Source organism: Podarcis raffonei, chromosome 8 (assembly GCF_027172205.1).
Source record: "Podarcis raffonei isolate rPodRaf1 chromosome 8, rPodRaf1.pri, whole genome shotgun sequence".
NCBI classification, from domain to species: domain Eukaryota; kingdom Metazoa; phylum Chordata; class Lepidosauria; order Squamata; family Lacertidae; genus Podarcis; species Podarcis raffonei.
The window spans coordinates 19,907,551-19,931,469 of record NC_070609.1 but is presented as its reverse complement, the minus strand read 5'-3'; the positions used below and the strand labels follow the sequence as shown (position 1 = coordinate 19,931,469).

The 23,919-nt window shown below is 49.2% G+C and overlaps 2 protein-coding genes across 4 annotated transcripts in view; both read left to right on the top strand.

Moving 5' to 3' along the window:
* The window catches only part of KMT2B (lysine methyltransferase 2B), a 62,453-nt gene extending 47,410 nt beyond the window's left edge, over positions 1-15,043 (top strand). For both annotated transcript variants that reach the window (XM_053398396.1, XM_053398395.1), the window contains exons 23-37: positions 460-618; positions 844-964; positions 2,245-2,323; positions 5,288-5,448; positions 6,122-6,337; positions 7,216-8,740; positions 8,916-9,011; positions 9,101-9,207; positions 10,240-10,377; positions 10,689-10,763; positions 11,256-11,433; positions 12,207-12,314; positions 13,270-13,353; positions 13,559-13,688; positions 14,138-15,043. In XM_053398396.1, the coding sequence (XP_053254371.1) occupies positions 460-618; positions 844-964; positions 2,245-2,323; positions 5,288-5,448; positions 6,122-6,337; positions 7,216-8,740; positions 8,916-9,011; positions 9,101-9,207; positions 10,240-10,377; positions 10,689-10,763; positions 11,256-11,433; positions 12,207-12,314; positions 13,270-13,353; positions 13,559-13,688; positions 14,138-14,413 (3,453 nt within the window). In that variant the 3' untranslated portion in view covers positions 14,414-15,043. The remainder of the gene's footprint in view (positions 1-459; positions 619-843; positions 965-2,244; positions 2,324-5,287; positions 5,449-6,121; positions 6,338-7,215; positions 8,741-8,915; positions 9,012-9,100; positions 9,208-10,239; positions 10,378-10,688; positions 10,764-11,255; positions 11,434-12,206; positions 12,315-13,269; positions 13,354-13,558; positions 13,689-14,137) is intronic.
* On the top strand, positions 7,677-19,685 carry PSENEN (presenilin enhancer, gamma-secretase subunit). 2 transcript variants are annotated; one of them, XM_053398398.1, is made up of 4 exons: positions 7,677-7,682; positions 18,002-18,076; positions 18,948-19,052; positions 19,333-19,685. In XM_053398398.1, exons 2-4 carry the CDS (start codon positions 18,016-18,018, stop codon positions 19,470-19,472), a joined length of 306 nt encoding a protein of 101 aa, XP_053254373.1. In that variant the 5' UTR covers positions 7,677-7,682; positions 18,002-18,015; the 3' UTR covers positions 19,473-19,685. The 2 variants fall into 2 exon arrangements, with proteins under 2 accessions (XP_053254373.1, XP_053254372.1); XM_053398397.1 differs by lacking the exon at positions 7,677-7,682 and adding an exon at positions 17,762-17,856.
* Positions 19,686-23,919: the final 4,234 nt, after the last annotated feature.

Here is a 23,919-nt window from a genome sequence, read left to right as displayed (position 1 = left end):
TACATAGAGCCTCCACTCAAATTAAGAATCAAAACTCCTCTCCCCACCCTGGCCAGGGTGGAGCTGAAAGCTCCTTCCAAGTGTTCACTGCTGTGAGAACAGTGCTTGGGTATTACTACAGATCTTATCAATCAACTAGAAAGTCCCAGCAAGACTGCATCGTCAACATGGCTGCTCTCTGCATCTGATTGCATTGATGTGTAGGGTGATCTTGATGATGAGGAAAAGAGAGGAAGGAATGGGGTGTTCAGAGTGCATGTTTGTCTCTATAATGTGTGTATAAATGCCCTCCCCAAATTACATCTTGGTCAGAAATGAATGCAGACTGATGATTTTGCTCCTTGGGGACATTTTGGCCCTCTGCGTCTTTGCTTAGTGCCACACACTTTATCCCTTGCCCTGCTGCAGTGGCGTTCCTTCCACACCTTTGACGAACCTGTCTCTCCCCCCCCCCCTTAGCGCTGCGAACACTGTCAACGTACGGGGGCCACGGTTGGCTGCTGCCTCTCCGCATGCATCAGCAACTACCACTTCATGTGTGCTCGCCTCTGCCAGTGCACCTTCCAGGATGACAAGAAAGTCTTCTGCCAGAAGCACGTTGACCTCCTGGATGGGACGGTAAGTGGGGAGGGCACCATCAGGCTTCCTGTCGCCTCTGGGATGAGTGGGTCGTGGGTGGGACAGTTCTGTTAGGCCTGGCATCTTGAAAACCAGAGTTATGCCGTTGTCCCCCAGCAGCCCAAACATACGTACATGTAATTTTGCAGAGTTTTGTCTTCTGATGCTTGGTCACTGCAAATTGAATTTAAGAGGGTCCCTTGGCCATGTTGTCTGCCTTTTTAGGAGATAGTTGCTGAAGATGGGTTTGATGTCTTGCGCCGTGTCTACGTTGACTTCGAGGGCATCAGCTTTAAGAGGAAGTTCATGGTGGGCCTGGAGCCAGACACCATCAACATGATGATAGGTAATTATATGGGGACAGGGCAGGAGAGCAGCACTTTGCTATGCAAACACTGTGGTCCAGAGTAGATGGGATTTTCTCCTCTAGCAAGTGGGTGGTTCTGCAGTTGAACATGCAGGGAATAGGAGGGAGCAGCTTGCTTCAGAATGGAGCGGAAGGATCTGCAACTGGAAATGGATTCATCACCACTCTTTGCTCCTTGTATCTGTCACGTCTCTGTTCTGGCAGTGTCTGCGCTGGTTATCTCAAACAAATAAGCTTGTTGTTAATACTTAATAGGAGCAGGGAGAGAGAGGGAGGGAGGGCCTCATCTACAAGGGAAAAAGTAAACTCTGAAACCATTGGGGTGGAGAAACATTTGTCCCCTCTGAACTATATCTTAGATTGCATCCTGTCCCATAGTGCCAATGCCAACTAAGCCAACCCCTGTCTTCGTGCGTACACCTTGAGTTCCTGCATCTTGGCTAGGCCCATTTTGGGAACCCAGAAACTAACTTTCTTGGTTCCCTTGTAGACAGAGTGTAGGATGCCCTCATTTAGCCTCTCCAGAGGTGCCTAAAAGGCAGAAAATCTAAGCAACTATTCTTTATCCTTTCCCTTTGCTCATGCACTAATTACCATGGGATGCCGTCCATTGGGACACCCTCAGGTACAAACTCCGTTGAAACAGAGGCTTCTGCAGCAGAACTCTCCCCAGTGGATTGTATCCATTAGGTCTGATAGGTTTTTCTCTCTCTCATGCTCTGCCATCCGTAATAGCCTTTCTTTTTTTTTTTTATAAGATATTTATTAAAGTTTTAAGAATTTATATAAAATAGAAAAAAACAAAAGAACAAACAGAAACAACAAAAATACATACAAAACACATACAACAACAAATATAATTTCAATCCCCTATATTCATAAAACTTACTTTCCCGACCTCCTCATACCTCCCCTCTCTGTATTCCAATCTCTAATTAGTTCAATTCAGCAAATCCTTCCCCTAATTTCTATATAGTTTTTGACCTTTCTTTTCTTAATTACATAATCATTACAGCTAAAAACCCCTTAATTTCAAAATCAACATCGTTCTAACATTCAATAATTTTACAATGTTTCTTAAGATAGTCCTTAAACTTCTTCCAATCTTCTTCCGCCATCTCTTTTCCCTGGTCTCGGATTCTGCCGGTCATTTCTGCCCGTAATAGCCTCTCTAACCCACATCCTGAGGCAACTGCCTTTCCATTACCCTCAATTTTCCTCTGTTTCTGGCTCTCTGCTCAGTGTGTTTCTGCTTCCAGGCTCCATGAAGATCGACAGCTTGGGGATGCTGACAGATCTGTCTGAGTGTGAGGGACGCCTCTTTCCCGTAGGCTACCAGTGAGTATCCGCATTAAAGTTGGTAGCAGCCTCACACCCACCTTAAGTGACAAAGGAAGAACAATCCCATGCCAGCTTTCCTGAGGATCGTCACCAGGGGAGCCATTATTGGGGGGGGGGTGTATGGATACGAGATGGCTTTTGGCAGGGGGTACCCAGAAGAAAAGGACTGGGCAACTGCTTCTGTGCCACACTGCGTCAAAATTCTCTGCCAGCTTTAGGAGTCCTCACAGCATTTGGGGCCGTTCCTTCAGCTCTGATCTGGTCAATCAGGAAGAGCAAAGACCCAGTTTCCAAAATCGCATTGAGACCATGTTTTCCTCTGATCATACTAAAATCACATTTACTGAGCAAACAATGCTTGCCTGTTGCATTTGATTATGAGGTCGAAAGACCCTGAGCTCCTTTTTAGGCAGTCAAAATCCAAGAGCACTCAACACATGGAAGTAGATCCGGCTGCATTCACTGTGTGCCCAGGAATCCTGGATTTCACCCATGTGAAAAAGGGCTTAGGTGTCCTGGGTGGCCTTTAGACAGGCTGCTGCATTGACTGTCCACACCGTTGAAGCTAATTGCACTCTTTCCAGGGAGCTGCACTCATACAGTCATACAGTTTCCCATTTATAATAATTACGGGATAGTGAAATAATAGAAATACATGTTTTAAAAAATCATTTCGATCCTTATTTTAGTCTAAACCCGTTCATTTTATCTGGCATGAAGGATTCTACTGAATAGATGCTGAAGCAGATACTATCTTAGCATGGATTAGCTTACCGTTTACGCCATCCTCTTGGCAGGGTGGCTCAAGAGAAGGGAGGGACTTTATCCTCCTCATCTCCTTGGGAGCTTTCAGCACGTTTCTTATGGTTAAAGCATCACCTGCTACGGTGATGGTGAGTGTGAAACCAGAGTGTGGTCGTTATTCCAGGTGGACTAATGCACAGTGTGGTGTGTTTAGGTATCTGCACACATGGCATGGGGGATTATTTGCAACCACTCTTTTCCTTCCCTCCCATTTTTTTAATTTTACCAATTGGAAAATGCTTGTAAATGATCTGTCCCCCCCCCCTTTAATGTGAATGAGGGCTGTGTAGGATGCAGTTCAGGATGCTCTGCATCTCACAGCAGCCAATCAGATATTGCGTAGTCACCTGTAACGACATACGAGATTTGTAGCATAATGCAGCTACATGGGTCACAGCAGCCTTTGCCAACTTGGTGCCCTCCAGATGTTTTTAACTACAACTCCCAGCCAGATGCTGGGAGTTGGTGAAGGCTGGCTTTCAGGTCCCTACCCAGTAAGCTTCTAAATAGCTAACATCTTTCAAATTTGCTGTTACAACATTTATTCCCCAACTTTTCTCCAGAGAGCTCAACTTGGAGGACATGGTTCTCCTTGTTATCCTCACGACAACTCTCTGAAGTAGATTAGAGTGGGAGTTGGAGACACCCAGTGAGCTTCATGGCCTAGTGGAGATTTGCACTCTGGTCTGCAAGGTCCTAGATTCAAAACTCTATAGTCATCACACCACATTGGCACTCAACATATTCCCCAGCTGTCAGAATCCACTCTTGTAACTGTGCAGAAGGATGGGCCTTGGTTTGATCAGCTGCCATGTAGATTCTTTAAAAGCTCCATAGCAACCAGAACCAGAAAGCCACCTTTCTCCTTTGCCCTCTCCACAGTCTTCTCTCATTTGCTTCTTGCTGTGTTCTGTCTAGCAAGAGCCATGGAAGTGTCTCCCATTTAATTCTGCAGGATTTTGCCAGACTTGGGAAGAGTTTCCCTGCCTTTGAAAAAGGACAAAAGATCCTAGTGATCCTCTGCAGTAGCACACACAACCTGGGAAACTTGTTTTTCAGCAGGTAGCCTCATGTCTCTACCTGAGGCCTGGGTGCCAACATGTCTGTTTCCACTTCTGAGGTGTTCATAGGAAGGTTGACAGCCATTCTCGTTATGCCAGTGCCCCGCAATTATGGACTGTGATGCACAAAGATAGCTACTCTTTACACAGCCTCTGAAAATGTTTTCCTGGTTGTGTGCCTTTTCTTCCCTCTGGCTCTTTAAACGTTTGCTTTCTGGAACTGCCCACTTGGCGTCCATCTGTCAAAAGCAAATCAAATGTCACATGAAAATCTCTGGTGCTTGCTTCCTCTGCTGGTCAGGGATGCAGAGACGAGAGAAGTTCTTTTTCTTCTTCTCTGAAGTTGTGTAAATTGCGCTCTCTCTTCCCCAACCTGGTGGTTGCCGGATGTTTTGGACCAACTCCCATCAGTCCCCGACCAGCACAGCTGAAGGGATATGCCATCTGAAACACCTGGAGCCCACCAGGTTGGGGAAGGCTGAAGTATCTCCTGGAATGTGCCAACAAACATTCACAAATTGGTTTTGCAAAACCTTGGAGCAGGGCTTGTTATCTGTTTATGGATAATCTGCTCCACCCATGGTGAACCATCTAAAACCTGCGGCCTCAGGCTCCAACTCCCAATATCCCCAGCCAGCATGACCAGTGGTCAAGGATGATGGGTGTTGTAGTTCAATAACTTCTGGAGGGCCACAGCTTCCCCATCCTTAATTCAAATGCCCTAACCGCTAGGCATTTGCCACCAAGGATAGGAGGCCACTTGGTTGCAATGGGGGCTGGTCCATTGGGGCAAATGGGGCACTGCCTCACCAACCTTCACCTTGAGGTCTCCTAGCCCACCTGTGGCCTTACTTGCAACCAGTCCAAAGGGTGGCTCTGGCTGTCCTGCTTCTTGCACCTTTGCCTCGGCGTTACCCATGTACAACTAAGGGGCAGGTGCAAAACTTAGTTGGCTCTGCCAATCATTGGTTCCACTTACTGTTAGACTCCTTGCTTTCCTCCCAGCAATCCTGCGCCACTGCTTTGAGCAAGCAGCCCCATGGCAGCCAGAAGGCGATTCTGATGGGACTGCCTTTGTGTTCCTTCCACCCCCCAGGTGTTCCCGTATTTATTGGAGCACGGTGGACGCCCGCAAGCAGTGCTGGTACAAGTGTCGCGTCCTGGAGTACCGGCCGAAGCTGAGTCAAGAGGAGCCTGATGCCTCGGGAGTGCAGGAGGAGAACCACACGATAGTGCACAGCCCAGCTGCCCCTGCCGGTAAGGGGATCTGGGATGTGCAGCTGGGCTGGCTTTTGGATACCGTCATCCTCTCCATCTGCAGTAGGAAGTCAGGGTGGCGATAAGTTTTCCTGCCCACTTGCATGTTGTGGGGGGACACTCTGCATCCAGCTTGGCCTGACAAAGAGGTTTAAAGTCAAACCCTTTAAGTCAGTTTAGTGGTTAAGCTACTTCTCTGGGGCAAATAACCACCCTTTATTGGAGCTTACTAGTCCATCCTTTCCGCTCAAAACCAGAATACAGTCATACCTTGGTTGCCAAATGCCTTGGAACTTGTACGTTTTGGCTCCCGAACGATCAAGAACTGGAAGTGATTGTTCCAGTTTTTGAATGATTTTCAGAAGCCGAACATCCGGCACAGCTTCCGATTGAGTGCAGGAAGCTCCTTTTGTTTGAGAACCAAGGTTTGGGTTGGGGCCTGTCGCCTTTCAAAGTTTATGGGCTCCAACTCCCATAAGTGGGGGGGGGGGTGCTGGGAGAGAAAAATAAGAGCAAATGTATATAAGAGTACAGGTCTTCAGCCCGTGTAGACCAAATGGGCAAATAATCTGTTCTGGAATAAGGCAGTTTTCTTGGTTTTGTGCTGTCTTTTCTCAGCACAAAGCCCTTTGCCATGCTTGGTCTCTTGTCATGTGCCTTTTTATGTTTTCAGATCCTAAACTTGGGAATGAGCACCTTCAGGATGTGCCCCCTCCCCTGCTGCCGCTGGAGCGCCACTCACCCGCGCAGAACCCAGGGCCTCTGCCACCCCCGGAGTCTGCAGCCTCCAAACACAGGTCTCTCACTGGAGCTCGCATCAAAGTGCCCAACTACTCCCCTACTCGACGACCCATAAGTGGGGTGTCATCCCGCCCGCTGCCTTCTCCTGGTGAGTAGCTTCAAGGCAAGAGGGTCTGAAACGGAGGCCAGCAGCTGGATGCTCCAAGGCCAATTCTTGCTTTGAAACAAGGCTAATGGAACAGGAGAAGCAGGAGAGGAGCATTAGCGAGTGCAGGGAGAATGGGGCATGAGCCCATTGGTGCTTCAGAGATGGGGAGAGGTTCTGACACGCCTGTGCTCCGCTGCAGTCCTTTGCATGTGGGTTGTGATATTGTTGTGTCTGAGTGGTTGGCTGATAGAGAGGGTGTTTGAGGTAGACCCTGGGAAGCCCTGGCCAGTCAGCGTAGACCAGGGGTGAGGAACTGCAATGGCTACATTCCTTTCTGGGCAACTTTCCGAAGACCACACAACTGGGGTTGGGGGGCAGAGGCAAATATGGGCAGAGCAATTTTGCCTTTGTTCAGTAGGCCGGTTTCTACATACACAAACACCTCTTTCTATCCAGAGGCCTTACCAGAGTCTAAGGGCACATTCCAGCTGGGCAAAAGCACTCTGGGTGTGGAATGGGGCCAGTGATAGAATTGTAGAGTTGAAAGGGGACCCCGAGGGTCATCAAGTCCAACCCCCTGCATCCATAACAAATGGCCATCCATGTGTTGCCTGAGGAGTGTTCCCAGAGCCAGAGAGAGAGGCCTGGAAGGTGGCATTCAGACCCCCGGCCTTCCCCATCCCAATACTGAGCTAGACAGACAGAGTGCTCTGACTCCAAACATAGGAAGACGCTGTCTACTAGGTTCCTAAAAAGCTGCAAGTTATCTCATGGGGGAGGGAGGCGAGTTGTCCCCTGTGTGGCTAGTGCATTTGTGCATCTGCCTGTTTTGCTTCCCACCCCCTATTGACGTGCTCTTCCTGTTCCCTCCACCACAGGGAGCGCATCATCCATGTCCCACCACATCTTGACGGTGGGCGACCCCGACTTCCCCCCTCCACGCCGCACGCAGCGCCTCAGCCCCCTGTCTCCCAGCAGCGTCCCCCACGCCCGCCGCTCCCCCCTCCCGCCGCAAGCCGCTGCTAGCAACAGGACTAGTCCCCCCAGCACCTCTCTCAGGGCCATGCCGCCTCTCCCGGACAACCCCCTGGCGGGGAGTGGCTTCAGGCATACTTCTACCTCTGACGGGCAGCGCCCCCTACCTACCTCACCCCCTCCCTCGCCCCCGCCCGTCCCGCCAGAGCTGGCTTTCGAGCTCAACGTCTCCGACCTGGAGTTTGACGACAGCCTCCTGGACGAGCCTTTCCAGGAGGAGGAGCTGGGCGTACCGCGGGCCTGCCCCTCGCCCAGCCTGGAGCTGCCCCAGCTGGACGGCCTGGGCGACGGCGAGAGCGAGGAGGAAGGGGAGGCCAGCCGCTACTTCCGCTTCCCCCGCACGGTGGTCACCCGGGAGCCGCCCCTGCCTCCGTACCCACTGGACCTCCCTCTGCCCCACATCCACCAGCTCGACGGCATCGACGACGGGACCGACAGCGAGGCGGACGGGGCAGGGGGCCACCCTCCGGCCAAGGGCAAGCAAGCGGAGCCCAGAGTTGAACGGGAGCTGGCTGGCCCTGCTCCTGCACCGGAGGACCTGCCCTCGGACATTGTGGACTTCGTCCTGAAGAATATGGACACGCCGGAGAGCAAGGCCCCGCTCTCCTCCTGCCTCAACCAGGCGGCCTCGCTGCCACCAGCACCCCCTACCTCTGCCAGCCTCAACGGCACCGAGGCAGCCCGCCCCAGCCCCGCTCCAGACCTGGCCCCAACCCTGGCTTGTGCCCAGGTGCCAGGCACCGCTGAGGTCAAACTGCTGGGACCCGAGGGGCAGCTGCCCGGCTCCAGAATCATCCTCGTGAACAAGCTGGGACAAGTGTGCATGAAAGTGCAGGGGGAGGAAGGCGCCTTGAGCACCCCGGACGGGGAGCAGGCCTCCGGCTGCAAGGCTGTGCCAAGCCCAGCGGCGCCAGCCCCTGCGCCCGTGCCCAACCTTGGCACGGTCATATTGCGAGCGCCCCTGGGCCTCACTTCTAGCCCTTTGCCCACGTGGACCATCCGGGGCCCGGTGCTCAGCATGGTACCCATGATGAACGTCGTGGGCGCTGCCCCTCAAGCCGTTGGCGGGGGCCAGCTGGCACTGGGCACCCCGGCTCTGGTGACGCCCTCGCTGGGGATCCCACAGACATGTCTGCTTCAGCCAGTGGCTGTGAATTCCGGCGTGCTCAGCATCCCTGGCTTGGTGTCCTTGCCGGGCCCCCGGCCGGCCATCCGGGTCAAGAGGGTCTCCACCTTCGTTGGCAGCATGCCTCTCAAGAAGGCCAAGGTGGACGGCGCCAACGAAGAGGAGCCGCTGCCCGTGTCGCCCACCGTCACGCCGGATCACTTGGTGAATAACTGCATTTCTGGCAGCACGGCAGGCTCAGGGTAAGTGCAAGCATGTGATCTCCACACTCTTAAGCATGGGCGGGCTAAGGAGAAGGGGTGGTCCTTTGTGGGTTTGTACTTCAGGCCAAGCATGGCTTCTCTGGATCCTTCTGGGTAGCCCCCAAGCTGTGTGTTTTGTTTGTGCCCGTGTTCACAAGGCCTTCTTCCCCTGCAGCATGGGAAGGGTGCGGATGAAGACCCCCACAGCCAAGGGTGTCCTTGACCTGGATGCGCTCAAAGAGGAGGCAGGCGCTGTCGGCGAGAGTGAGCTGTGAGTGTGCGGTTGGAGGCTGCAGAATCCTGTTCCTTGCCTGCCGCAGGGTTTTTAAAACAGACCTTCTTTCTTTCATGCCCCCGCAGGTCTCCGATGGACCATTCTCCCTCCTTCGCAGCGTTACATTCCCATCCTGGAACGCCGGAACCAAACCAAGAGGCTCTGCTGGAGCCAGTCTGGCATAGATATGCAGGTACTGGGATCTCTTGCCTGCCCCGCTCTGCCTTCGAAATAGGGGTGGTTGGTACTTAGCTGGGAGGCTGTGGGCTGGCTCCAGGCGTACAGAACCAGGGATTAAATGTCCACATTTGCTTTATGGGGCGAATCACTGTGCACGTGGTACTAAGAGCCAGGGTGGTGTGGTGGCTGAGTGTGTAGGATTAAGACCAGGGAGACTCCTCACTCATCCCTGTAACTTGCTGCAAGTCATTTTCTCTCCCCCTAACCTTCCTCACAGGGTAGTTGTGGAGATTGGGGGTGGGGCAAACTTGAAGGAAGAGACAGGATAGAAATATAATAAAGGATTAAACAGCTATGTATCTCTTGTTCATTTGTTTTTAATGGCATGGGCAGCTACCCCTTTCAAGTTCATTTTAGAGATGTGTATCTCTAATCCCTACATTGCACATCAGATTTTATTCACACCAGGTTTCTCTGGTGTGAAGTCCCTCCCTGGCTGTCTGCACCATTGATCAGCATAATATAATTTTATTCTCAATTTTATATTTGTTATGTCGTACAAGGTTTTGGTGCGTTTTATGTTAAGCAATATATAAATTTGTGCAATAAATAAAAATAAAATAAATGGTGTTGTATATACAATTGCTTTTTGTAAGCTGCTCTGGGAGACTGTAACAAAGGCGTGGAATATGAATGCTGTAAATCAGTTTCTATACAGAAAGTGGGTTGTACCTAAGCGCTGCTCAATATAGACCCTTCACAATGAACGGATCTGTCTAGTCATGTACATTAATTTCAATGGGGCTACTCTTAAATGTGACTAAGGATACGGACTGCAGTGTTCCAGCCTGCATACCAGAGTTCAGAAAGTGAATCCTGGACCTGACAGGTCTCTGCTTTGTGAGCTTGGGTTTTTATTTTAACCCTGCTGTAAGTCTATTCCTTCCCGTGAATTAAGCCCTTTCTCACAGATGACGACTCCACGACAGCAGAGCTAATACGCCTGGGCCTCCTGCTCTTTCCCCCCCTTTTTCTCCCCTCCCAGGGGATCTCTCCAGCTCAGACGAGGACAATCTGAAGCAGGAGGACAAAGAGAATGAGATGCCCCGCAAAACGCAGCCCCACCTGTGCTTTGAGATCACCAGTGAGGACGGCTTCAATGTGCAGGCTGACAGCATAGATGGTGAGAAGGAGAGAATCGCATCGGTGGTAACGTTCCTTTGGACCTCTAGCCTCTCAGCTGGCTGGCTATAGTTGTGCTGCTGATGCTGCTGGAAAGAGGGACACACTCCACAGACAACTGGGGGATTATTTTTCTCCTGGGTACAAGCAGGAGTTGTATTATGCCTTGCTCAGGGAAGCCATAAGAGACTCTGGGGAACAGCAGCACCTTGGACCTCCTTTACCCAGTGATACCATTCTGATAATTATTTTGCTTTGGGTCAGATGCCTGCCTCTTACAGAGTAAATCACGGTTGCCTTCTCCATGTTTAGGTGCCTGGAAAGCAGTGATTGAGAAGATTCAGGAGGCCCGCACCAATGCCCGGCTCAAGCACCTCTCCTTTGCAGGTAATAAGGTCCTGTTTGAAGGCTTCCGATGGGCATCTGGTTGGCTGCTGTGGATGTTGGACTAGAAGGGCCTTAGGCCAGATCCGGCAGGACTCTTACTTGGTTTATAGGTTGTTCTGTTCTGGTTGGAAGTTACTTTGCAGCTGCCAGGCTAGCCTACCAGTCTTTTGGCTTTTTCAGTTCAAGGCCTAAAGACAATAGAAAGGGGAACAATCTCTGGGAGCAGAAAACTGCCCAGAATAGCTGCTCCAAAAGAGGGAAGACTATAAGCATAAGAGCAGTACAGAGGTTGTATGTTCCAAATAAATAAGAGAGCAGATGATGTAGAAAAGCAGAAGTGGGAAAAGCACATCAAGAAAGCAAAATGTCGTGCTTTTCGTTGGGGAGGAGGTTTCTGGGGCTCTGTTCGGAGGCTTTGGGATAGGACTGGTTCTCTTGTACTGAAAGGGTGACTGGGTGCTGAATCTTAGGTATTATTGACTTTCCTGACAGGGATGAACGGGGTGCGGCTGTTGGGGATGCACCACGATGCCGTCATCTTTCTGGTGGAACAGCTGTATGGTGCCAAGGCCTGCCACAAATACAAGTTCCGGTACCACCAGCATGAAGGCGAGGAGGAGGAGCTTCCGCTCAACCCTCATGGCTGCGCCCGAGCAGAAGTCTACGTCAGGTGAGGAATGGCCTTGCTTTCTCTCTGGGGAGGAGGAGTGGACTGCAAATTTCTCTACCACCCTTTATCCATGGATCACAGGGCAGTTTACAATATACCAGTTGGATCACACACCTCTCTGGATTTTGCAGGGCAATTGCAGTGTGCAAAAGGTGTGCGCAATCATACATATTTTACGTAAAAGGAAGAGTTCAAAATGCATTTTTTACAGATGAATGCATTGAAAAGATTGATACAGATGCATTAATTTGTATAATTTGTTGTGAACTGCCCTGAGATCTATGGGTATAGGGCGGTATACAAATTGAATAAAAAATAAAAAAGTAATCAAAATATTTATTTTGTGTTCTTTTAGATAAAATGTGAATTTCTGTGCATTTTTACACACAAACTACTGCAAAAGTGCATACAAAATGCGTACAATTTAAATGCAGATAAATAATAATAATAATAATAATAATAATAATAATAATATCTGCACAAAACAGGAATGACCTATAATTGAGACCAGTTGGGGCAGAATTTGGCTGCCCAGTCCATCCCTTACAGTTCCCATCATCCCATGTCATTTGCAGCTGATGGGAAACATATGATGGGTCAGAGATTCACCCCTTATTCCTAAATTGCATCCTTGCCTGGGTTGTATTGCAGCAAAAGGAGTTCTTTCTTGAGTAAGTGGAAATACAGATAGTGTTACAGACAGTGTTTAAAAGAGAGAAGAGCAGGGAATCCAGAGGCCTTCTGAGATGGGCAGCCTTCCACTTCTTTTGCAGGAAATGCACTTTTGATATGTTCAACTTCCTGGCATCGCAACATCGTGTGCTTCCTGAGGGAGGCCCTTATGACGAAGAGGAGGATGAAGTGCAGCTCAAGTCCACCAGGTAAGAAGATGCCTGGCTTCTGCTGTCCTGAAGCTGGTCAATCTTGACTTTGTCCCTTCATATGGTAGGCTGTGAAAACTCCGCATTTGGTAATATGAATCTGATTAGATAATGCCCATGCTGTGTGTACTGCCAGGGAAGCTTTTAAAAACAGACGCTTCTCCTCTTCAGCCTGTGAAGCTCATGAGTTATAAAATTTCCAAGGGGATCCTTTTTCTCCAAAGCGCTTAGAAATAGGGGCCCACGTTTCCTTGCCCAGATCTCATTTCTACTTGATTAAAATGCATTTCTTGCTTGTAGTCAGTTGTCTTTCGGCTCTCTAGCCAGGTTTATGTAATAAAGGTGATTACCTGCTTTCCAGCACCAGCTTTTTTGCTGCCAAGGAAGCCCAGTGAGCCCAGTCCTCTTCTGTGCACCAGAGAGCACACTCAGGAAGGCAGCAAATAGCCCAAATTAGCATTGACCCAAAAAACAGGAGAGCTCACATACCACTTCTGCTCCCCGCAGAGAATATCCTGGGGAGGGCCATAGCTCAGTGATAGAGCATCGGTTTTGCATGCAGGTTCCCAGATCAATCTCAAGACATCTCCAGCTAGGGCGGGAAGAGACCCTTTTCTGAAATCCTGGAGAGCTGCTGCCAATCAGTGTGAGCAATATTGAGCTAAATAGACTGATGCATAAGACAGTTTCCTACGTTTCAGGCATTCCTCCCTCCAGAAGGGAAACTTTACTGTCCATTCCCACAGTTTGTTCCATGATGTGGTGCTGCTGCTACTCAAGTTTCCTTCTCCCATCACTTTTAAAACTGTCGTGCTGCACCCTAAACATCTGATTTTCGTCCTTGTGATTCTTGCTGGGAATCTGTCCATCTTGAATCCATTTTTACTGTCAAGGCAGCCACTCTCTCTTTTGGCATAAGCTTCTAAGTCTAGTCTGGCCTCCGCTTCTTCCTTAGGCGAGCCACCAGCCTGGAGCTACCCATGGCCATGCGGTTTCGGCACCTGAAGAAAACCTCCAAGGAAGCTGTGGGCGTGTACAGGTAACAAGGGCAGCTGCTGCTGCTTGCTTGAATCCTTGGCCATGGCCTTCCTAAAGAGGCCACATTGTGCAGAGAAGCTCCCTGCTCCACGCTCGCCTCCAGGATGAACCTGAAAAAGAAACAGAGAGTACCCAGTGGCTGGCCCATCTTTGGCCTGCCTTGTTAACTCTCTTAATGCTGATCTGTACCTTTCTCCCCACTCCAGGTCAGCCATCCACGGCCGGGGCCTGTTCTGCAAGCGGAATATTGATGCAGGCGAGATGGTGATCGAATACTCTGGCATCGTGATCCGCTCGGTGCTGACAGACAAGCGCGAAAAGTACTATGACAGCAAGGTACTGAATCAAGAGAATTGTAGAGTTGGAAGGGACCTCGAGGGTCTTCTGGTCCAATCCACTGCAATGCAGGAATCTTTTGCCCAACGTGGGGCTCAAACCCACGACCCTGAAATTGAGTCTCATTCTCTACTGAGCTGATGGTCAAGGGAGCAGGGAGTCCATGATTGAGTTGAGGACAGGGTATAAATCAGGCATAGGCAAACTCGGCCCTCCAGATGTTTTGGGACTACAACTCCCATCAACCCTAGCTAACAGGACAAGTGGCCAGGGATGATGGGAGTTGTAGTCCCAAAACATCTGGAGGGCCGAGTTTGCCTATGCCTGGTATAAATAATAAAACAACAACAACAATTATTATTATTATTAACAGGACCAGCGGAGGAGGGAGGAGCTGGACTCCCCAAATCGTCTCACTAATCTGAGCTCTATTTTTCCCATCCCAACAGGGCATAGGCTGCTACATGTTCCGCATTGACGACTTTGACGTGGTGGATGCCACGATGCACGGCAACGCCGCCCGCTTCATCAACCACTCCTGCGAGCCCAACTGCTACTCACGGGTCATCCACGTGGAGGGCCAGAAGCACATCGTCATCTTTGCCCTGCGACGCATCTTCCGGGGCGAAGAGCTCACCTACGACTACAAATTCCCCATTGAGGACGCTGGCAGCAAGCTCCCTTGCAACTGTGGGGCCAAGCGCTGCCGCCGTTTTCTCAACTGAGAGGCATTTTTTTGACCCGTGACCTGATTCCTCAGCTCTGTACCTTTCTCCCAGCCTGGCGTCAGTGAGGGGGGACACCAAGAGGCATGTCGCGAGCTTACCCACCTCACCGTAGCTTTCCAAGTGGGTTGCTGCAGGACTGACACGTCCCCTTAGTTCCCTGAGGCTTGGAAATGGCTCATCTCCCAGGAGCATCAGCGATGCCCGTTTTGTCTGGGAAGAGGGGATGCTCTTGGCAGTGGACCTGTCTGTGGCTTGAAATTATGGCAAGCAGAGATATGGGGCAAGAGTGGGAAGGGTAGTCCCCCCTGGTCCCTTATCTGTGCCCGTCTGCTTCGTAGACCTGATTTTCTTTCCCTCTCCCTTGTGGGGTGAGAACAACTTTTTCTTTAATTTTGTACTTCTAACTTTTGTGATTCTCTTTCTTTTCCCGCTAAGGCTTTCTGTTTTAAAGTTAAAAAACAAAACAAAAAAAAAACATCAAACCCAGGAGGATGTAAATATTTGTACAAATTTCTAAACCTGTTTATTTTCTATGCACTTTTTTATTTAAGATGCTCAGTCAACTCAGACGGTAAAGGGTTGGATTCTTGTTGGTATAATTTTAAATAAAACGCAATTTTGACACAAGACTGTCACATGGCTTCCGTTGCAGCCTGAAGGAGGGGGCGGGGAGTGTGTTTGCGTGTAAACAACAAAGCCCATCCATCTGGAAACTGAGACCTCAACCATCTAGTGATTTCATATCAAAACTCTTTGATTCCAAAATGCAAAGGCACAGGCTGTCTTACATGTTCCAGAGCTTTACATATGAGCTCCTCAAAAATATAGTGGTCCACCACCCATGTTGGTTATGCGTTTGTACTGCACACATTAATGGTGGAGCCCACATAGATCCATATCTAATGGCCTACTCCTATCCAGAAGAGTGGCCAAGAAAATAAAAATAGAACCATTTATAGAGCCCCTTATGTTATTTGTTTGCTGAGTTCCCGTAGAAAGCACTTAGAACAGTCAGGTGGCGTACCTCCAGCTCATTGGCGACCTCCCCATTTGGCCTGAGAAGCTCTTTTGTGCAGGCCACACACGCACACCCAACACCTGACATATCTGACTTCAGGTGTGAGGGCAGGTAAGAGCAGGATTTCAAATGAAGAACTAGGAGCTTAGAGAAGTCCTTGCAACGTGGACTTCAAAGTGCAGCATCACTTGCCTGGACTGCCAGGGTTGAAGAGGGAAAGATCTGGCCCAGCAGCCAAAAAAGTGCCCTACAGAGATTGGGCGGGGGGCGCATACAAAGGCTGCTTTTCTAGATATTGGGTGTGGGAGAGAGTTAAGTAGTTAAGGAACAGGCCCTGCCAATGTCTGATGCCTGGCGTGGCTGTGGGGTGGGGAATGCGGGTTACGCCCTAAAGAGGTCCCTCATAAGGAACTTAACTGTGAGACTTTAGAAAATGATGTGTTACCTTAACCATACTTTGCTTGTAGTATCATTCATTCTCAAAATTATGATGTACCTTGCATCTAACGTGCATCAATAAGGAGCAGGTGGCAAGTCTATGGGGAAGTGCACTTTACACATGCTCAGGAACATACTTCCTATCTGAAATCTGATTGTGAGGCAGAAGCTGGAGAAAAGGCAATGGGTGTTCAGGTTTCGCCTCCTCTTTGTCAGCAAAAACATGGCATAGCAAGAAGCAGCTTTCGCCCTGCACAGCGTTTTACCTTTAAAATCACAAAATACAGCAAGGAAGAGCTGCTCGTGTTACTACTTCGCCATCTGGAGGGGTTGAGGCAGTAGGGCTTTGTTGTTGTTTAGTTGTCCGTTTCTTCGTGACCCCATGGACCAGAGCACGCCAGGCGCTCCTGTCTTCCACTGCCTCCCACAGCTTGGTTAAACTCATGTTAGTAGCTTCGAGAACACTGTCCAACCATCTCGTCCTCCGTTGGCCTCTTCTCCGTGTACCCTCCATCTTTCCCAACATCAGGGTCTTTTCCAGGGAGTCGAGTCTTCTCATGAGGTGGCCAAAGTACTGGAGCCTCAGCTTCAGGATCTGTCCTTCCAGTGAGCACTCAGGGCTGATTTCCTTCAGAATGGATAGGTTTGATCTTCTTGCAGTCCATGGGACTCTCAAGAGTCTCCTCCAGCACCATAATTCAAAAGCATCCATTCTTCGGCGATCAGCCTTCTTTATGGTCCAGCTCTCACTTCCATACATCACTACTGGGAAAACCATAGCTTTAACTATACTGACCTTTGTTGGCAAGGTTGGTAGGGCTTTAAGGAACTACAACTCCCAGCAAGCTCTTGGTCCCTGCTCCCCATTATCCGCAGCAAATAAGTATATCCCAGCATGCGCTGCGACAGGGCGTTGTTTTGAACATAGACTTAAAATTATAGACAAGCGCGTCGCATCTGAACGCTGTGATCTCGTCTTCGGAGGTCGGAATGCCGCAGCTTGCAAACTAGGGAAATTTAGGAATTGAGCAGGCTGCTGTCCCTCAAGCAAAAATGAGCAGCAGACATGAGAGTTCGCGCTCTAATTAACTCGGCTCTTATTGTGTAGGTTTTATATATATATATATATATAAAAATAAAGTGAGCCTTAGGAAAAGCGCAATGCATCTGCATGCAGGTCCCTGGAGTTAAAAGTCCTGCTTGCAACGGAGTGCTGGATTCAATAGATGTCAGCGTGGAGGGCCCCTCAAGGAGATCCTTGATACTGGATTCAGGGGGCTCTGCCTGCTCCTCGAGGTCCTTGTCTTTTTATTCATCCCCGGAGGTTTCAGCGTTTGGCACCACCTCGGGGCTAGGAATGGTGCCCCCACTTCCAATCACAATTATTTTGGAGAAGGGTTAAAAACCGTGTTTGATTTACACATGGGTTTGTGCCTTTCCCTATGCAAGTCAATGGAGAGTTCTCCATTGTATTTCCCCCTTTAAAAATCTATGGGAGAAGCATACTCCCGCCCACCACCAAAGACCTTGGGGAAAACAGGAACATTGCAATAGGTGCAACCCGCGGAGCGCTTCTCGTTGACGAAGACTTCGCGCTGGGGGGCCGTTCCTGGCAAAGCGGTCACGAGGGCAAGACTTCTCGCAAGCGCGCCCCTGCCTACCTACCTACCTACCTACTTACCTACTTGCAAGCTGGGATAATGCAGTCCAACGGCATTCTGGATTATTATTTTTTCGGGGGAGGGAGAAAAAAAATCAAAAGGACCCTTGCACACTCGAGTGCGGCGGGGACCAAACGGAAGAGCAAGCGAGGGATACCCGCTACCGACTACTCGTCGCGCTGCTCCAGTCGTTTCCTATCTCCGCGCTTGGTGAGACGTTTTCCCAGCAGCCCGCGGGGCGAGCTGGTGACCGGGAACCGCGCAAGTTCCGCATTGGGGAAGCAGAAGCGGCTCTGCAGGAGGAGGAGGAGGAAGAGGAAGGGGTGAGTCGTTGGGGGAGGGGCGGCTCACCCACTCCACAATTTGGGGGTGGGGGTGGGCCCTGCCCTCCAAGCCAGAGGAGGGTTTTGGGGGGGGGCTTAGCCCTGAGCTCCGCCCTGACTGCGAGGGTCCCTCTCTTCCTCCTAGACCCCAGTCGCACCATGAACCTGGAGCGCGTTTCCAACGAGGAGAAGCTCAACCTCTGCAGGAAGTACTACTTGGGTGAGTGGCTGGTTCCAGCCAGAGGCATCGGTGGTGGTTAGGTATTTATTGACACCCGCCTTTTCCTCTTGACGATCATCGGGGCGGGGACGACGACGACACACAATTAAACGTTAATAGAATAGAAGGCACTCGGCTTATTTCTCTCTGCGTCCAGAATAGTATACGCCAGATGTTGGAAAAGAAAGTGAAATCCCCGCTATCAACTGACAGAATTTCCATTACTTCCCAGTAAGATAGCCGAAATAAGAAATTTGGGTGGAAAAAACTGGATAAAGGGGCGAGTGGGAAAGCTTTGGGGGGTACCTCAAGAAGAAGAAGATACTAAATTTAATGTACCAGTAGGGGTGATCACATGAGCAGCCAGTCAACTATAGTTAAGAAGTAAAAGGGATGAAAAGAAAGATGGATGATTAAATGGAGATGCAGCACACCTTGGGTTTATTATGAATGCCATGGAGTGCTAGGTTGGGAAGTCTGTACGTAAATATTTAGTGTGGAGGGAATGCAATGTACAAAGGGAAAAATGGAAGATGCATATATATATACACACACACACACACACACACAATGATTGCTTAAAGTTGTTTTTTATTTTAAAAAGCACTATTTCGCCCAGGTGCATAGAACTTGTGAATTTCTACTGCGGTAAGAACTGGTGTGTGTACATTTTGGTGGCTTATTAGAAATGCTATGTTTTTGCCAACTTGCTTAGACGGTAGGCAGCTGTTTTTTCAGTAGGCAAAGTGAACCTTTTGGAAAAATACAGACCTTTTTTTTCATTTTTGCAGCCCCTTTTAAAATAGGAAAGGTGGAGGGGTTTAAAAACACACACATATAAATGAGTCCTTTCTTTCCTTTGTTTCTCCAGGTGGCTTTGCTCTGCTGCCTTTCCTGTGGCTGGTGAACGTTTTCTGGTTTTTCCGAGAGGCCTTTCTGGTGCCGGCGTACACTGAGCAACTACAGATAAAGCGCTGTGAGTTGTGGTGCAAATCCTAGGAAGTGGGAGGGCAGGGCAGGTGTGGGGTCCCTCCACATGTTGCTGAACTACAACTTCCATCAGTTCCAGCAAGTATGACCAGTGACCAAGAATGATGGGAGTTATAGTTCAACAACTTACGGAAGGCCAAAGATTTCCCACTGCTGCCCCAGGAGGAGAACCCAGGCCACCTATCTGGGCAGTGCCAGATAGCATAAGGATCTATGCTTAAATGGAGGTGACTGTGGTCATGGTTTTCCATCTGTTTCCATCCCAGATGTCCAGCGTTCAGCCATGGGGCTTCTTTTCTGGGTCATCGTGCTCACCACGTGGATCAGCATCTTCCAGGCGCGCCGGGCAGAGTGGGGCGAGCTTGGCGACTACCTCTCCTTCACCATCCCCCTGGGCACTCCATGACCAATCCCTCCTCCCTTGATGTCACCAGCGTGGAGCTTTTAGGGTTGTATTTTTTTCAATGGACTCCCTGGGTGGCATGCTACTCTCCCCTTTTATGGAACCAGAGTGGGATTGTGCCATAGTGAGGCTGCCTCTCCTTGCAGAATCCTCTGTTCAGTATGCCCTGATCACAACCTGGGGCAGAGGTGATTAATAAACCTGGGGTTGCCTACATCTGCTTGCCCACAGTGTGGTGGTATTGGGAAGAAGTGAGAATGGGGATAAGACCATTGGAAGAGCCTGCCAGATCAAGCCAGCGACCCATCTAGTCTCTTAGGCATTGCATTAGCACCAATGGGAGTCCTTGCCCACAATTTTAAACATCTGTCCTCGGCTGCATAAAGCAGAGAGGCAGGGGTACAGTAGAAGGGCAAAATGAATAATTTCTCTGTGGACATTTGGGCTTTTAAAAAAACTATACATATCTAAACATATAGCAAAATAAAAAAATTCCTTCCAGTAGCACCTTAGAGACCAACTAAGTTTGTTATTGGTATTAGCTTTCGTGTGCATGCACATTTCTTCAGATACCTCTTTAGTTACCTGCCTGTAACTAAACATATAACAGGATATTCTTAGACTCAAGTGGTTGGCCATCCGGGATTTATTCTTCCCAGAAAAAACTTCACTTTTCTGCCTCTTGTGCAATACTAACAATTTCCCACTAGAAGACACCCTTTTGTGTGTGTGTGTGTGTGTGTGTGTGTGTGTGTGTGTGTGTTTGGTTTCTAAGTAAAATTACTGTGTTTAATTCAAAAGAAGTGATTTCTGACTTAGCAAGTCTATCTAGTTAGATGATAATATACTATGGGTCTTTCCCCCTACCTCAGACAAACCTCTCCAGCACACCCTTGTATAGCTAGGGACATACCTTCGGTTGTAGTGGGGGCTGGTAGGTGTGACCCAAGTGAAATCACAATGTATCTCCCCCTGCCCCACTTCCATTTAGCAGTGGTGGCCTCCCCCTCCCCCATTTTTTTTATATGAATGCTGCTTTAGCAGTAGTAGTGCCAGGATGGTTCTCTACCTCCTCCCTCCCTGCCTTGTCCCAGGAAAAAATCGGGCAGAGAACTTGGCCAGGTTGACAAGAAGCAGTGGGGCTGGGGCTGCCAGTGCCAGGCAGGGGCCCTCCAAGCATGGAGCACAAGGCAGTTGTCATTATTCGCCCTCCCCAGGGACCGCCCTGTTTCCAGACTCTTCAGTTCCCAACATTCCTGTTGTTTGCCATGCTGGCTAGGCCAATGGAAACTGAAACCTTATCAATGTCTGGAGGGTCACAGGTTCTTCATCCCTGTTGTAAAGCATCACGCACCTAGGCAATCCAACCGTTTATTCAAACCCAAAAACGATGGAGGCTTTACGAGGTAGGTGTCACGCTTTCTAAAGCCTGCTGCTTCCACGTTACATCTTCCTGTGTATTCAGAAACCTAAGAAAAGCAGCCAGAAAATTGCCAGAGAATCATCTTTGAAAAGATGGTGGTGACCAGGGTCGCACACAGTATTTGCATGAAGGGGATCGCTGATAGATCTATATCAGGTTTTTTTAAAAAACTGTGTTCCTGTGTGCTCTCCATTATGTGTGACTTACTGTGCTACTTCTTGCATTAGGAGCGCAGGAGGCACTGTGGTCTAAACAACAGCCTCTTGGGCTTGCGGATCGGAAGGTTGGCAGTTCAAATCGGCGTGACAAGCTCCCATTGCTCTGTTCCAGCTTCTGCCAATCTAGCAGTTTGAAAGCATACCAACACAAGTAGATAAATAGGTACTGCTGTGGCGGGAAGGTAAATGGCGTTTCCATGCGCCCTGGCTTCCGTCATGGTGTTCCATTGCACCCGAAGCAGTTTAGTCATGCTGGCCACATGACCTGGAAAGCTGTCTGTGGACAAACGCCACCTCCCTCGGCCTGAAAGTGAGATGAGCGCCACAACTCCACAGTTGCCTTTGACTGGACTTAACCATCCAGGGGTCCTTTATCTTACCCTTCTTGCATTGTTGTAGTCCAGCAACATTGGGAGGGCCATAGCTCCCCCGTTCCTGTTAAGCTCTGTTGATTTCCATGAAAAGGTGTGTATGTGTGTGTTTACTACAATGATAGTATTTTTACATATATATTTTTAGATTTCTTGCTGGGCCTAGTTCTGCTCTCCTTTGCAATGGTTGCTGAACAGCAACATGTTTACTTGGAAGTAAATCCTATTGCGTTCAATGGGGCTTACTCCCCGGGTAAAAATGTGTATAACAGGATGGGCAACTGGATGCATTCCACCTTCCATCAGTCCTAGCCAGCATGCCGCAAAGGGAGATGTAGCCCAACAACGCATAACGTGCCACAGTTTCTCCCTCCCTGTTCTTTTAGGATGGCAACTTCAAGGGCCTCGTTCTTCCTTTAATGAGCAGTCCCAACTGCTGCAGTTTAAGCCTGTGCTGTGTTCCCCCAGTGCAATGTGCAGTAGACACTGGAATAGATCAGGGTCTCCTGGCATAGAGAGAAAAGTTGCATAGAGAGAAAAAGCTTCACTTGGAATCTGCATGCTGAATTTCTGTTTTCAAGGGACAGGCGTGGGGCGATGAAAAGAGGAAAGTTGGCTGCTGTCCTAGGAGAGCCTTTCTCCTACACCTCCGTCAGCTGATTGGGATGTAGGATGGTGTGATAAACAATGGAGGAAACAATGAGCCCAATGTTTCCCTGAGCCGCCCTAGCTTGCTCTGCAATTTAAATTGTGTCATTCCAGCAGGCTGGTTACAGTCTAGTGTCTCAGAAAGGGATGGGGGGTCCTCCCTGCTGGTTAGGCAGCCGTGCCCTGCTGTACCTTCTCCCTCCTGCACAGGCTGGGTGGGGAAGGGGGCGAGAGCTGAAGGGTGGTGATGTCAGCGGAGCAATGAAGTAGCCTACAGCAGGTGTTGGCCTGCCTTGCATGAGGTCACTATCTGGCCTTTTCCATTGTGCTAAGCGGAGGGGGGAGGCGCAGGCTTCCTTCCAGCCATGAACTCATTGCAGGTGTCCCCAACCTTTTTGGGGGGCAGGACATTTAAAAATCTGAGCAGAAACTTGTGGGCATCACAAAAGAGCCATTTCACAAAAGGGAAATAGGTGGAATTTTGTACCCGCTGCCTCACATCAAGGACAACACAGACATGAAAAGCAGGCGACTTTCCCCAGCAAAACAAAATGAAAAAGCCCCTCCAACCTCAATTTTACAAACCAAGGAGAGAATAGAAGGTTATGGGATGCCAACGGAGATTTCAGAAGGCCCGTATGTACAACGTTGGGGACCTAAAGCTCACTAAATGTTAATTACAACTAGTCTCCCAGAATGGTTTCTGCCTTGTTATTTTTTTAAGTACTTGTTTTTCTAGGTAGAGGTAAACCTCTGGAAGCAATTCTGTAGAAGCTCTGGAGGACATATGGTTGTGCCTAGGACAGGCATGGGGAACCTCTCCCTCCAGAGGTTGCTGAACTGCAGCTCCCATCGTCCATGGCTGCTGTCCGTGCTGCCTGGGGTTGATGGGAGTCGTAGGTCAGCAACACCTGGAAGGCCAAAAGTTTGATTTTGTTGGTTTCCGATATTTCTATACCACCTGACGACAAAAGTCCTATGGGCAGACAAGTTAAAACCTTAAAACGTAAAACGTAATAGGAAATGAAAAACTAACAGAATAAAATCAGCAATAGAGAATGGCATCCAGTACAACAAAAATAAAAAGCAGTAAAAAATATATTTACGACTGAAAATGCTTTCACCTAGGCAGACCTCTCTGGGGGTGCCAACACTTGTAGCCAATCTCATTTGTTTCCTCTTGTCCTGCATTCGTACGTGACACATCTCGCAGCAGAGAAGTTCACAAAAGTTCCTCAGACCTGATCTAGGAGCAAGAAAGTCTGTGAAGAGCAGCAGTTGAGCCAAGTGATTTGTGAGGTAGGAGGCCCAGCTGTTGGAAAAAGTGTTTCATCCTCACCCTACAATGCTAGGGTTGGGCTCTGAGGTGCTACAGATGTTGCCACTTTTCATTTCTCTTTCCATGACTGGTGAACATCGGCAGGCGAAGCGCTTCCAGGTATTAGAGATAAAGTGATTGTGTTAAAAAATAAGAAGCTTTCTAGATATTACCTGTCGAATGTCATTTGGCTGATAAGGCCATTGGGGTGGAATCAGGCTAAGTTATCTGAACAAGTCCCATTGAAAATCCAACCCATTGACTACAAAATATAAACTAGCAGCAAGCTGCAGTATGTCCATCTTGTTTGCTTCTTTCTCTTCTTTCCATTTTTTTGTTTTGTTTTTATCATTGCTACTCTTTATTTTTCTTGGTTCCACCTGCTTTGTTATCTCTGGAGCTGCTGACACAAATATACCAACTATCAGGTGTGGCTAATGCACACCCACTGAGGCTGCACATCGCCCTCTTC